This window comes from Lates calcarifer, linkage group LG6 (genome assembly GCF_001640805.2).
Source record: "Lates calcarifer isolate ASB-BC8 linkage group LG6, TLL_Latcal_v3, whole genome shotgun sequence".
Lineage (NCBI taxonomy): Eukaryota > Metazoa > Chordata > Actinopteri > Centropomidae > Lates > Lates calcarifer.
This window is the reverse complement of record NC_066838.1, coordinates 10,630,576-10,645,220: the sequence shown is the minus strand read 5'-3', so window position 1 is coordinate 10,645,220 and position 14,645 is coordinate 10,630,576. Positions and strand designations below refer to the sequence as shown.

Sequence of the window (14,645 nt, the reverse complement as noted above, 5' to 3'; positions counted from 1 at the left end):
TGCTTTTCTCCCTGCTTTACTCCAGGAAGTCAAACATATGGTTTCACATTATAACACATGTACTGTATGCTCACTTTCTGCCTGCCAAACTCTGCTGGTGAGGTGCTGATTATTGCTGCCCTTCATCTCCTCAGCAGAGGGAAACTCATCTAGGCTTAACTGGGAGACATACGGGAATGTAATACATTTGAAGGGGGTTCCAGCTGCCACTTTGTTGTGTTTATCTTGGCCTCCTCTTATGTTTTATTAGAAAACATTTCGGTTGTGCGAAGCCTGGGGATTTGCAGACCCATTATCCCTGAAGTACTGTGGAGCTACCGAGACAGGGAGTGGAGAAACAATAAACAGGTGCTGCAGATACATAAGCCTGTTGAAATGAGCATGAAGAACAGTGATGTAAAATGGCTTTACATATCTGATAAGGAAACGAAAATCAAGCACAGAGAGGAAATGGATTTCAACTGTGATACAGAGCCATTGATAAACATGGAAAGTTTTTCTCAATGTAGACAAAAGCCACTCTACCTGCTCTTCATTACTTTCTGTATCAGTGGAACAGATATAATTAGATACAGTGATAAATGAGAGAACACCTTTGACACAGACACTTACAGATGTCTGCCATGAAGACAGTAATTTCCTGGCTGTTCATTAGTTACATTTACCCTCTAAATCCTGGAAGCATTGCTGAAATATTCTTTGTAGTCATGTGTACAGAGTGATGATATGCAGGAAAGAGACAGACTGTTGTGTCACAATAGCAAATTTGACCTCAAACTATGCCGCTCCTGGCACATTTCTGTGCACAGATGGCACATATCAGCTGAGTCTTATTGCCCCTTTTACCCTGTCAGGCGTTAAAGTTTTATGCTTTCTTGTCTTTACTTCCTTGACCTGAATCACTGATATACCAGAGGTGTTTCCTCTGCATGCAGAGAAGGGCTTGAAGGGGGTAGAAGACTCTGCAGAAAGATCCATGGCCAAGCTGAACTTCCCACCAAACAGAACATCATTCCAAGGTGTGGATTATCACACAAAGTCAGCAAGATGCCTTCCTTATGAGTAACAGCTGATGCTCCTGGATCCCACAGATTTCCTGCTTTGTGGTTGCTGCTGAGGGGTAAATGGTTTACCAGGACTGATGACTATCACCCACTGGAAATTGTATGACCTGTGGGGTGCTTCACAGTGAGTGGTGGGTACTGGGATTTATGCAAAAGCCACACTGTGGTAAAATCCGCACTGTCAAACTGACCCAGTCAATGAGGGCCTTTCAAAGAAGAAAAGTAAATTCAAAATGACAACCTAAACTGGACAATAAACTTGGAATTCAACTTTAGACCCACCAAAAAAAAAAAAAAAAAAAAAAAAAAAAACATGGGGTACATGTTTGAAAGAGACAAACCCACGGCTTGATACTCAAGAACATTTTCCATTCCGAGATAATGGTAATCACAGTTGGGTTTTTCGTTTTCATGTTGCATAAAGACAAAAACAGAGATAGCTGGCCAAAATTACAAGCATAATAGGTGCAGATGCTACTAGAGACTGAAACTCTCTGGAAGTAAGACTGCCAAACCAGAAACTGTTGTACAGACACAAATGCAGGAAATCTCCCTCAAAATAAAAGCTTGTTGAGAGGTTGGCCTCTGATTGGCATCTACAGTTCAGCTGATTTTTTGGGCTTAAGAAATAAAGTTATGTGGAGGCTTGGGTTTTGAAACACAAAGCACTAAACCTGAAAACAGGATTTGTACTGCAGTGGGGGTGATGTAAAAGGAAACTCCTGGAAAAGGGCTAACTTTGCTAATTAAGACACAGCAACATACAGTGTCTAGGGATAGTGCAATAATTTGACAACACTGTTTGAAAATAAGCATAAGCATTTGTGTTTGGCTGAAATGTTCTTCCTACAAAATCGGAAATAACTAAGTAACTGTGAGCACTTCTATATGTCTACTTGTATAATTTCTCAGTTGTCACATTTTTTGAATCGCTACAGTTACATTCTTGTTTATTTCCACCAGTTATTATTAGATATGCTATGTAGTTCCAGCTGATTTGAATGATTCAGGAATATTTATTGACACATTTTTGGAAACTAAATGAGCCTATATATACATTTCCCCTGGAGCAAAAATGAAAGACTCATGGATACGTGTTTTTCTTGTCTGGGGCTTGCCCAAGCAGATGATGTTGATGAAGGTTGAAAGAAGACTGATGCCATCTTATAGCCAGCTGTTGTGAAAATGAAATATGATATTAACACTGCCACATTTCACTAGATTTTCTTGTCTGATCTTTCTGTCTGCTATAATTTATAAAATAATGCCAAAACTTCTATATGAGAGCAAATGGAAGAAAATCAGTTCTTCTAAACACATGTTTTATAATAGCTGTAATTACCATGAAATGTCAAATAAAGCTTGTTTCTATAGCGTATCTGCATGGAGGGAGGTTTTGAGACTTTGTTTTGGCTCAGACAAGTGATCCTAATCCCCACTGCTGAGAGATCTGGACTATGCTCTTAACTACTATGGACACTTTGGTACGTGGCCAAATCATACATCCATTCTCAATTTAAAGCCCTCTTAAATCAAGCCTGTTGTGATTATTTATGCCAGAGTCTAAAGTATAGCTGATGGTTTGATTAGTGGTGGGTGGCTGAAGAAAAAAAGGCACAGCAATCAGCATTTATTTAGCTTTTCACAAGAATCTGACTCAGGTGAATGCTCCACTAACAGTACTGAAAACAAGGAGTTTAAAACAATAAATGTAAATGTTTTTTTATGAATTAGGTAAAAATTTTGCTGTTACAATGCTATATCCATCAGAAATAGGGAATAGCAAAGTATCCCATTCCCTGTGTCCCAGTCCATTGTGGTTTTATTACATAAATAACAACCAAAGGATTATTAAGAGATATACCAGCTACTTTTTGGGATGTAATGCACACTGAAACAAGGCAGGCTTCTAGGTTAGATACAATGCACTAACTATTTGCTGATGTGTGAGGGGTGTGAATATGTAGGGCAATGTGTTTTCTCTTTCTTAACCTTCATAGCAATGGATCAAAGGTCAAGTATGATCCAGCTCTCTCCACTCCAGATTGTTTTCCTTCATAATCTTCTTGTCATGGTAAATCACTGCATGTAATCACTCGACCATTTGTCCCTCAAGAACTTTAAATCTTAGAGAAAAGTTCAATATGATTCCATCAACACTGGTGATGTTTTTAGAAATATCCTCAAGTATGGTAGATGTGTATTATTTTATAGGTGGGTCACGTTGGTCTTTAAGTAATAATAATAATACAAAATTTTCCTAATTTAGTTGTGTCATATCACCTTATCTATGAGATGGTGGGATAAAAATCCCAAAAGTGATTAAACTGGCAATCAACTTCAACTATCAACTATCTTTGCATCTCCAAAGTGAAAACTAGTTTTGCCAATACTGTTCTTAAGCCTTAAGCCTATCTTTATCTTCCATTCACATAGCTACTGATAGATATGCTATTATAGATAACACATGTAGGTAAATTATTTTAAGTGTTAATTGCAGGAACTACTTAATGAAAAAAAGTCCTATACCAATAAAGAGAATGAATAAACATTTTCTGCAAGTAGAGGCATCATTCTACTCAAGGGTTTGGCGCCACCAAGTGGTGGTTTGATTGTAGAGTTGAGGGTTAATGATGAGTGTGAGCAACCCGCAAAGAAATACCAAAAACAAGGCTAGAACTGATATATTTATATTTGTGATTTGTGATACGTTTTAGCCTGAGAATATACGTATATATTTTTTAGATTTAAAATTATGTAATTTTCCTCTCATTTCTCTCTAGCTTTCTCCATTATTAGAACTGTCTTGTCCACCACATTAATAACATTGAGGGTAGGCCAAATAATATAAAAAGCTGTCTTTTCAACAGCACCACAAACTACGTCCTCCAAAATCATCATACACGATCAGCACCCCCTTCTAAATCAGCTTCGACAAAAGCTTACAAGCAATTATAATTTCGTGATGGTTGCAGAGGTGTTGTAGGCTGCAGTTTTACTTCGGTGTGTACTCTGGTGTTCCAATAGGATGTACCAAAAACTGTTTTGAAGAGTTCAAATGCTACGGATAGAACAATAGGACAATCTTCCTCTGGCAGTCGGTATTGCGGTTACCATGACAACGGCTGTTGTGAAACACCGCTGCAAAATATTGTGAACTCCTCCTAACCCGCCAGGCGGTTGCAAGCTGCAAGTACTTACACATATAGTTTTTATGTAATTGCAGTAAGAACCATTGTTTGGTAGCATTTCATGGTGTGTGCATCCATGTCGAAGTACAAGGTAAATAGGCTTTCTGTTGACATGATAACGGAAGGGACATAGCTTAATTTAGCTCGTGCTAGTCAAGTTGTACCTTGTAAGTACTGATAGGCCGAGACGTTAAAAAGTTAGCTGAGTTAGGGTTAGCCCCAGTTTGAAGTTATAGGCAACTTTATACATGAGAAGCACAAACTGGGGCTAGGCTAGAGTTAGCTTATAGAGTTGCCAACTGATGCATAGTTTGCAGGTGTATATTTCATTTTGTACTTCAGATAATTGTGATTTAAATCTTGTTTTGCTCTCTTCACCTTTACAGACATCTGGATACAAAGGTTCATATGACTGTGGCAAAAACGAGGAGCGGTGGGTGTTGTTTTAAGTTGGCTGTAAATATTTTTTCACACGTACTGGTAACATAACACTGACTATGTTGCAATGTCTCCTCAGGGAGGTAAGAAGTTGTGTGCGCTACAAATGCGGTCTATTCAACACCATACAGGATGTCCTGCGCCAAAGACCAGGCTGGGTTGAAGTCAAAGAGTGAGTACGGTTGTCTGTTTGTCATCACAACAATGTCTTTGATGAATCTACTGGCTCGTAAATGATATCAGTTCTCTTTCTCACAGTGATGGAGAGTGGGATTTCAACTGGTGTGATGTGGGCTGGCTCAGGGAGAATTTTGATCATTCATACATGGAGGAACATGTCAGGATAAACCACTTTCGCAACCATTATGAGGTGAGGTAGCATCAGTCTGGCAAGCTCTGAGACTGCAGTAGTAGCAGTAACAACCGTTTCTAATTCAAATCAGGAGTCATGTTGTAAATTTCTGTTTCTTTGTTTTATGCTACAGCTGACTCGCAAAAACCTGATGGTGAAAAACCTCAAAAGATACAGGAAAAACCTTGAACGTGATATTGGCCGCATGGAGGCATCCAGATGTGATTTTTTCCCCTGCACCTTTGCACTGCCTAGCGAGTATCATCTCTTTGTAGAGGAGTTCAAAAGAAGTCCCGGCAGCACCTGGATCATGAAGCCGGTTAGCTAAAATACACTAGGGATGTAGTCCAGTGCAATAAAATCATCTTTAATTCAGTATTTTATATGACCCCAGATACCCAAGTAACTAAAATTAAGTCAGTACCAAATTTAATTTAAGTCATAAAAATTAACTGATATGTTTATTTAGGTAGCAAAATCTCAAGGGAAAGGCATTTTCCTGTTCAGGAAATTGAAAGACATCATGGATTGGAAGAAGGTAATGTTTACTGATTTCATCAAGGAATTGGGTGTGAATTAAATGCCTAAAAACAGACACTCTTCATACACATCCACAGACACGCACACATATTCAGATTGATAATACTGCGCTCACACAGGATGGCACCCGCTCAGAGGAACAGAAGGACACAGCTCAAGTGGAAAGCTATGTGGCACAACGCTACATAGAGAACCCCTACCTAATTAATGGTAATAAACTAAAGTGAAAAATAACATTATTAAATGTTATAACTAATAATGCTAATAATCATTTTATAAGATTAAAAAAAGGACAAGTTGGTAACAGGAGGATTAGTGACCAAATAGAATTTTTTCTATTCTTGCTTCAGTTCTTTTTATGCTTTTTGTTTCCATAGGTAGGAAATTTGATCTGAGGGTCTATGTGCTGGTCACATCAGTACGTACTGAAACTTGTTAATCACAATATTTTGTGCAAAATGTAGATGCTGCATGCATGAATTAGTGTGTATACTTGCGTTTATGTGTGTTTCAGTATGTTCCCTTGAAGGCATGGCTGTATCGAGATGGCTTTGCCCGCTTCTCAAGCACCCGCTTCTCTCTCAGCAGTATTGATGACAAGTGTATCTTTTTTTTTCTGGGGGGGGGTCATGACATTTTGTCACCATTCATTTGAAAGTTGTCACACTTATGTTAGTCTGAATCTGAGTTTTTAGTACCAACAATTCCCTTAACAAGTCGAGCCTTTGTCTCATGAAATATTCAAGCAAAGTCAGTTTTAAATAGCCCAGTTTGACCCAATTTCTGAGGCTGTTGTTCCTAATTTTGTCGCTTTCATCTACATCCTTGTGGAAGACGTGCTTATGTCATTAAAGTTGCCAAAATCTCCTTAGTGCCTCTTTTCAGATATGCATCTCACCAATGTGGCTGTTCAAAAAACAGCGCCTGACTATGATCCTGAAAAGGTGTGTAATTCAAGAACATCAAAGAATGAGTGATAGATTGTTGTAGTTAGATTGTTGTGGTTATTGTTGTGTTAGATTGTTATATTTGTATCAGTTTTTGTGACACGTCTCCCCTTTAACTGACACTACCTCTTCTTTATCCTTGCATTGTTTTATCCATCTCTAAATAGGGATGTAAGTGGCAAATGCAGCAGCTTCGAAGATACCTCACTGCAAAACACGGTAGAGAGATGGTAGAAACCCTGTTTAAAGAGATGGATAACATCTTTGTCCGCAGTCTACAGAGTGTACAGAAAGTCATTATAAATGACAAACACTGCTTTGAGCTCTATGGGTACGACATTCTACTGGATCAGAACCTCAAGCCGTAAGTGCAAACAACACGTAATGTATGCATGTCAACGTAGTGCATTAACAGCTTAACATTTTCACTTGCAAAAAATGCATTGTTAAAGGCATGCATGCTCACAAATAAGCACAGCAAAGTACATGTACAGACAAGCAAACATGGCAGATGTTGGACTTTCCATTGTGGATACTTGGAAACAAAGCAGTAAATCTGTCAGTGTTAGGCTCCAGAAATAACCTCATAACTCTCCACAGCATATCTGAAACACTGACAGGTGTGCAATAATCCTGCTGTAAATAATAACACACACATTAATGATAGTGACTGTCTCCAATGTAAACACTGTATTGTAACATCCAGTAAATTGCATGTGTCTACCTAACAATCTTCACTGAACTGTTTGCTACTCCTCATCTATCCGCCTAATACCGGCTCAAAAGGCTATGTAAATGTTTGGTGAATGTCATCACCCTCCATCTCTTTGCAGGTGGTTAATTGAGGTGAATGCCTCTCCGTCACACACACCCAGTAGTCAAGAGGATTATGAGATGAAGTGCAGGCTGCTGGAAGACACTTTGAATGTTGTCGACATGGAGGGAAGGTAAAGGCCTCATTCTCATCATGTGTTTACAAGAAGGGAACAAATTGATGAGAGCTTTCTATCTCTATACATTATAGACATCACATTCTTTACTGATATTCATTAATCTATCAAAATTTTAAGGTATTATCTTTTGATTTTATTTGAAATTTAGAAGCACCTTCAAGAAACACTTCAACAGACTGTATAACAGCAATAAACTATTTGAATGCCATATAATAGGCAAAAAGATATATTCATTTTTCTCTTTGTGCCCCGCTGCTGCTGAGATCTAATTAACTGTGGTTTTGCTCATTAGGCTGACGGGCAAGGAGAAAAGGGTGGGTGGCTACGATCTCATGTGGAACGATGGGCCTGTCTACAGAGAAGATGTCAACCTAGAAACATTCGGCAGTTCATGTTTCACTGCCAACACACACTTAGGTAACCTAACTGTGCTGCTAATGCGAACTTTTTGTGGCAACAAGAGCCTCCATTTTCAAGATAAATAAGTGCAACTAAGGTACTCTAACTGACTCTAATAAGACTAAGGTATCTGATCTTTATCATTACTATTATCACTAATTATAGCAAATATGCACTTGTGCTTTGTTGCAGGGTGTGTGAATGACAGAGAGAAGCAGCTTCGCCGTCTACTAAAACCATTTCCAGGCCAGAAGAGGATGTAATCACACCCATCATGTCTATATCCTGCTACCATAGTAGTAGTAACTGAAAAAAACTTCAGTAAAACTTCCTTGATTAGTCCCCTGTGATAATGTGACCAGATACCAACCTTGGTTAAAAACTGAATATGATAAGTGGTATAAAAATGTTTTACAGTTGAATTAGTAGTAACTAGCATGATTTAATGAGCATTAGCATAGCTGGTTATGTTAGGATTTTATCAGTTTGTCAGTAATAAAGATAGTTTTGGTGCTCTTAAAAATGGCCAACAGATAATGCTTCTAGTGTGCAAAACATTTATTTCTATGCCTTACAAATACTTGCATTCAACATTGAGAAAATACGTACCACAATCTTTCTGCGTGCGTGTCAACATAGTGTACACATTAATTATAACATCGCCACACCTGGCCCCTTAACTATGGCTTTGATACTTTACAGGAATATTAAGTAAAGAGGTGCAATCTGAATACATATCGCATCATTTACATTGATGAAGTGTTCCCATGAATGATTTGCACATGGTAAATCACAAGAAACACATAAGACACTCTAATGTAAACACAGTGTTCTAAAGACTTCAAGTGTTACTACAGCCTAACATCTAAGATGTATTGAAATTTCATGGAATCCTCAGAATGACAAATGGTACAGCATCAGTAGACATAAAGTTACATTCAGCTCTTTTTTCTTTTTGTGCATGATAATGTAAACATAAGAATGACAATGATGAATACAAGTCAACCACAACACTTTTCATAAATATAACTATGGTATATAAAATTTGGAAAAATATGCATTTACATTCGTAGCAAACATTACACCGTCTTCAATGATATAAAGAGCTCAGCTCTATGCAAAATACAGTTTATTATCATAGACTACAATTCAAGCTGTTCAAACATGAAAAGCCCTTGTAACCAAAAGTGTTAAACCATTGCACAAATATTTCTGAAAGAAATTACATTACTGCAGTACACCACCACTTATTGCGCCTCCTTCTATTTCAGCCACAGATGCTATAACTGAACATAATGTCTTAAACATGAGGCACCAAAGAAAAGATAAAAAGCAACATCAAGTAAAGAAAGCATTGAAAACAAATACATTCCAACATCAAAAACTCCACTAGTGACAGCTACGGTTGTATTTGATGACTTAAATGTAATGATCTGTTTTAAACTTCACAATGGATTACTGACGCTGAAAGCTGTCCAACAGTACAGTAGATGCTTATTTTATGCCTATTTCAACATTGGTAGCACACTAAAAGAGGACTGCAGTGCAACAGAGCAGTTTTTAGAATCCTAGTAGTGTTTAGGGTCATAATAAGCCTTCTGTCAAAACACAGTCAGACTATATATGTACTGTACATTTTAAATGAAATGCAGTTTGTGTAATTCTGCTCTATTTAAGAGTCATACGTGTTATTTTATCTCTATTCTAGCTGCTCAATCTCTGATAGTTTTGACCTTTTGAAGGCTATACACTACTGACTGATTTAGACTGCTGTACAACAGATAGAACGTGTTAGTATTACACAGATTACACAGAAAGCAAGCACAGGTTCAAGCTCCTGTACCAAGTATCAAGTAACCACTAGGTAAAGCACTATACTGAAGGTTTATTGGGGTTACTTTGCAACAAAGTGCACATTTTTTGTTTTGCCATTCTGCTTACTACTAAGCGGTGCTTTGGAGAGAGACTGCGGCTCTTTAGCAGCTCTTTTCATGGCAGTTTTAGAGGCCTGACCTCCTGCCTCTGTCCTCTGCCAGTCCTTCTCCACTCTCTTGGAGGTGATGACCTCTCTCTTACTTGCAACAAAAACGCGTTTCTCCGCACTGGCTGCTTTGATGCCACCAGGCTCCTTTTTAACATCTGTCTCAGAGTTAGCTCTGACACGGCTTTTCCTCGCCTGACCTCTGCAGTTTGGATTAGTTCCAGATTCCTGTGGTTGCTTTCGGGCATTGCCTGCAGCCTGCATGTGCCTGAGATGACTCCTTCCAGTTGAGGGGCTAACTGGTGTCTGGGCTCCTCCTCCACCTCCGCCTTGTCCTCCCGGGCTCCTGCCCTCCGTGGAGGGTGCTCGGGTCTCGCTGCTGCTCCGCTTTGCTGGTGCCCCAGGTCTGGCTCTTCTTTCGAGCAGTGGGCTAAGCCTGGAGTGGCGCTGGTAGGCGTAGGCAGAGCAGCTTCCGTTGCACATCGGGTAGCGAATGTGACAGTGAGGGCAAACTGGAAAGCGGGAGTGCTGGTGCTGTGTTGAGGCAGGTGATGGGGGATTGTTGACAGGTGTAAATGGGAAGGCTCGCTGGCTGTGCCGCAGCCCTTTAGGAGAGTTGAGTCGGGACGGCGGGGCTGTGTGAGGCCTGGGGGGGTGAGCTGTGGTGGCAGAGGGGAAGCTCTGTGGCCTTGGACGGCTCCCAGGTGGACGGCTGCTCTCCGCTTGCACCGTTTGGATCTGGAGCCACTCCAGCTGCAGCAGCCTCTCCAGATACTTCTCTAAAGGCCCTACAGGCTTGGGCCGGGGAGCGCCGCGGCCCTCTGTATGCAGAAACACTGCCAGCTGTCTCAGGCTCCAGCTGTTGAAGGGGGGAGGCAGAAAGTCTTGGTAACTGTAGCTGGGTTTTTCACTCTCATCTTCGTCACCCACAGTCCCACGGGGTCCTGGGAAGTCTGGGGGAAAGTCATTAGTGTTGATGACCTCAGCCCGGAGGTTGAGGTGAGGGGGGGTGCAGGGGGTACAGGGAGAGGGCAGTACAGGCAGCCTCTCAGAGTCCGACAGATCACTGGCACTGTCGGTGTCATCATCCTTCTGGTTGTAGTGCTGCTGTAGTGCCTCTGGGGTGGGTACTGGGGAGTGTGTTAAGGGGTGCGCTGGCAAGTGTCGGAGCCCCGATATTGGGGACAGAGGCAGGGAGAGGGCCCGCCGATTTTTCCCCATCCCCCCGCGATTGGGCTGCAGCTCATTGCTGCATAGTGACATCCTCTGATTTTCTCGTTTTTCTTCTTTCCTGTGCACAGATGAGTGTTTACGGAGTTGAGGTCTCACATCTCCTTCTTCCTCTGGGCTGTTAAGAGACAGATGAGCAAAAGGAAAAGCTGTCAGGGATTTAGGGATTAACTGTGCCTGAGGCAAGGCATTCAGTGAGAATGCGCCCCCTTCCTCACACATACCTAGAGAGTTTGCTTGTATTCCGTGCAGACCCAGATTTGACCCTGCCACCTTTTGACTGTGCCCCCTGTGAAACAAGCAGTTGAAAAAAAACACATGTTGCAACATCACCTTCCCTTAAATATATTGTATCTAAAGACAATAATGTTGAGGATGCATCTCTCTTTAAGTTACTACTTTGCCATTCACTAACCTTCTGTACTGTTGTCCCTGTGTCCTTATCCTGACCTGGTCCTGGGAGGCCATTTTTCATTTGGCCCACTGGTTTCTTCATCTTGTTACCTTTCTTTGAACTGTGGAAACATGATAGTGGTTTGTCAGGCTCGCCTCTAACCCATGTCTGGGACTAAACATGGCAAGTTTAATTTAGTCTTAAATGTATTACTCCAAAATCAGGCCTACCTGGTTACTGGTCCGCTATTTTCAGTATTTTTTACCCGAATCTTCTCTTTGGAGACGACGCGTTTCAGTGTCGTGGATGCTGTGCGTTCCTGCATGATGGGCCCCATGTTGCAGGTCGCCAGGGGGGATGTTGTTGATAGTCCAGCACAATTAAACGATACGGTAGCTAAAGAACCCAACCGACGTCCCGGATCAGATACTCTATTCTGAGAATGAGGCTAAAAACACCCATTTTCTCAAAAGTGCTGCAATGCATCATGCGCAGATGTCGACACTCGATTCTCCACTGCAGGTTTTAAAACTCGTCCTGATATTTGTCGTCGACCGAACTCGCTGTTTGAATAACAATTCAGCTATTATTCTTAATGAATTGCTTACAGTAGACGGATCTCTTTTTCGACTGTCATCTTCTTCGCCATTAAAAATGCAAGACGGTCAAACACCGCATACGCTTTGTTTGGCTCGCCGTCCCAGTCAGATAGGTTTGTTTACCTGCTGCTGACTGGCTCGCTGCTCGGAGTCGAAGTGAGCAGCAGAGGTGCATCACGGGACTTGAAGTACAAGCAAACCAGTCGCTCTTTCAGATGAAATATGTTAAACGCTCTCCGAAGAGTGCGCTTACTGCTAGTAAACAACGGATACAAGTGCTGAAAAGGCCAACTCTATGCTTGAAAGTAGAAATCAAAAATAATGCGCACAACTGTAACTGTTAATCTTGAATTCCTCTATCTCCCATGTAACGTCAGTGATATCCTGGTCCGCTTGCAGCTTCCTATTAGCTGCGCGCATGTTAGCAGATCTCAATCAAGAGCACTTTGCAAACATGTATGTGTGCTGGAGAGTTATGGAGGTGATCAGTGATTATAAATCAGATTACGAGATTGCGGCCAAGATAGCGGACGCGCACGGAAACGCGCAGCTCTTATAAATTCTTCTTTAAATGGAGGATCAAGCAGGCTACATCCTGCAGCTTAGACGTAACTAACGCTTCATATCTTTACATGGTGAGGTCATTGCGACGTCTAATTTTATTGAAGCATGTTTCAGTAATGCTAAAACTGTTCAGTGAGGGGGAGAAAGGGAAATAAGCTATTTGCATTCAGGCACGTACTCCCAGGGTACACGCCCACTCCCTTTCCTGCACTGACTGACTGTCTTGACAGATTTGCAACAACGAAACAGCTGTTCTTTCAATTTCGCAGCACACTATCATGCAATTTTAGGTAAAAAAAGAATGCAGCAAAGTTATATCTGGGTTATTATGCTTTTGACAAGAGTACATTTTGAGGATTAATGTGACAGCATACTAATAAATTATGCTTCATAACTTTGTTACAGGTGAGCAGGACACCACTTTTTGCAGAACATGGATAAAGGGTGGTTCATTGGACGTGAAAGGATTCCCCCATCAAAATCTGAACAGCAGATGCCCAGCTCTTGCAGCGGCATCTCAAGGCCCTGCATGACTATCAACTTGACTGAAATGCTTCGAGCTGACAAACCCAATGCAGTAAAAAAGCCCGTTCCAATCAGGCCCCCAAGCCCCAGAGTCTCTGTGATAAGGGACCAAGAGAGCAACCGCAGTCTCTCCTGTGAACCTGCGCCTAAACCCATCATCCGCCAACGCTCACGCTCTCTGCCTTCCGCCACGGAGAAGAAGAAACAATGCAGAAATGTTGGTGTACGGTTTGTTGACTCTTTGGGGCTTGACCTGGAAAACATCAGGCTTTTCAAATCTGGTGAGGATCCATTTGTACCACATCACGTGACATTTAGATTGTTGATGGGTGCAGAGTTGGCAGATGGACAGCATCTGGAAATTTCCTTGCCATACATGAAGCCATTTTTTTCCCAGCAACCTGGCGACCAGCCAGGGTTCCTTCATCGACTCCATGAGCAGAAAGTGTGTCTGGAGAGGGTTTTGTGTTTTGAACTGGGTGTCATCGGAATCACCCAGGTCGTCAATTTGGACTTTCAGAAAGATGTCACAGCTCGCTATTCATTTACGGAGTGGAAGAGCTGCACAGAAACTAAGGCCTCATGGGTGTCCACCATCACTAAGACCTGGGAAGGAGGAGGGGGACAATTCACTTGTGATACATTTCGTTTTCACCTGCCTGTTCCTCCTTTCTTGCAGCCAGGAGCAGTGTTAGAGTTTGCCATTCAGTACAAAGTCTGTGGGGCTGAATACTGGGACAACAATGGTGGTGAGAATTATAAGTTAGTTTGCCATAACTACAAGCTCACTGTGCCCAAAGAGTGCGAGGATAGCATGGTGCACTTCATTTAGGATGCTAACTAAAAGTAGAGGAATCCTATTAGAAGCACTTTATGACTGTTGTCAGCAAGACATATTAAATATGTATGACTGCATTGTCACATAATGTTCATTATGTTAGACTAATGCTAACATAGGCTTTCTTTTTAAGCAAGTTAGATTCTACATTAACTGTTAATAGAATCAGGCAGAGTGAGATTGACAAACACTAGTGCACTTACACCTGACGCCAACTTTAGTGCCACTCTTTCACTTTTGTGATTTCTTTTTAAAGTGACACTGTATTATTAAATTTTCCATGCACTTTAATGTGGAGACATCCAGTGGAGATGACACCCACTGGCTGTAACAAAAATATTCAGTGAAACTGAAATAAATGCACTTCACCTTGCTGTTTTCTTCCAGCTGGGTATTTGACATAGAAAAATACTTTTATACAATGCAGGAATTTGGTCTGCTGAACCATTTTACTCTGTATTCAGAGTTTACTTTTGAGTCAAGTGTTGCCAAACCAAATGCCCAAATCACGCAGTAGATACAATTTCGAATATTATTTAATGATTGAAAGAAATGAATGCTTATTTTGTTTAACAATAAATCACAATTACACATAATGTTCGGCTTGTTTTGTTGTCTAGTGTATGTCCA

The 14,645-nt window shown here is 41.1% G+C and overlaps 3 protein-coding genes across 6 annotated transcripts; 2 read left to right on the top strand and 1 right to left on the bottom strand.

Moving 5' to 3' along the window:
• The first annotated feature begins 4,170 nt into the window (after positions 1-4,170).
• Positions 4,171-8,866, top strand: ttll9 (tubulin tyrosine ligase-like family, member 9). Of its 3 annotated transcripts, none has more exons than XM_018666021.2 (14): positions 4,171-4,257; positions 4,642-4,688; positions 4,773-4,865; positions 4,952-5,063; positions 5,179-5,364; positions 5,515-5,583; positions 5,705-5,795; positions 5,963-6,003; positions 6,100-6,187; positions 6,471-6,529; positions 6,700-6,896; positions 7,366-7,479; positions 7,778-7,902; positions 8,077-8,866. In XM_018666021.2, exons 4-14 carry the CDS (start codon positions 5,019-5,021, stop codon positions 8,145-8,147), a joined length of 1,086 nt encoding a protein of 361 aa, XP_018521537.1. In that variant the 5' UTR covers positions 4,171-4,257; positions 4,642-4,688; positions 4,773-4,865; positions 4,952-5,018; the 3' UTR covers positions 8,148-8,866. The 3 variants fall into 3 exon arrangements, with proteins under 3 accessions (XP_018521537.1, XP_018521533.1, XP_018521535.1); XM_018666017.2 differs by having other exon boundaries at positions 4,176-4,346; XM_018666019.2 differs by lacking the exons at positions 5,515-5,583; positions 5,705-5,795; positions 5,963-6,003 and having other exon boundaries at positions 4,176-4,346.
• On the bottom strand, positions 8,425-12,248 carry fam217ba (family with sequence similarity 217 member Ba). The gene is made up of 4 exons (XM_018666013.2): positions 11,720-12,248; positions 11,511-11,610; positions 11,320-11,384; positions 8,425-11,213 (listed from the first exon to the last, which is right to left on the bottom strand). Exons 1-4 carry the CDS (start codon positions 11,824-11,826, stop codon positions 9,779-9,781), a joined length of 1,707 nt encoding a protein of 568 aa, XP_018521529.1. The 5' UTR covers positions 11,827-12,248; the 3' UTR covers positions 8,425-9,778.
• A 208-nt stretch (positions 12,249-12,456) lies between these two features.
• ppp1r3da (protein phosphatase 1, regulatory subunit 3Da) lies at positions 12,457-14,611 on the top strand. Of its 2 annotated transcripts, none has more exons than XM_018666022.2 (2): positions 12,457-12,942; positions 13,058-14,611. In XM_018666022.2, exon 2 carries the CDS (start codon positions 13,086-13,088, stop codon positions 14,007-14,009), a length of 924 nt encoding a protein of 307 aa, XP_018521538.1. In that variant the 5' UTR covers positions 12,457-12,942; positions 13,058-13,085; the 3' UTR covers positions 14,010-14,611. The 2 variants fall into 2 exon arrangements, with proteins under 2 accessions (XP_018521538.1, XP_050927128.1); XM_051071171.1 differs by having other exon boundaries at positions 12,458-12,728; positions 13,063-14,611.
• Positions 14,612-14,645: the final 34 nt, after the last annotated feature.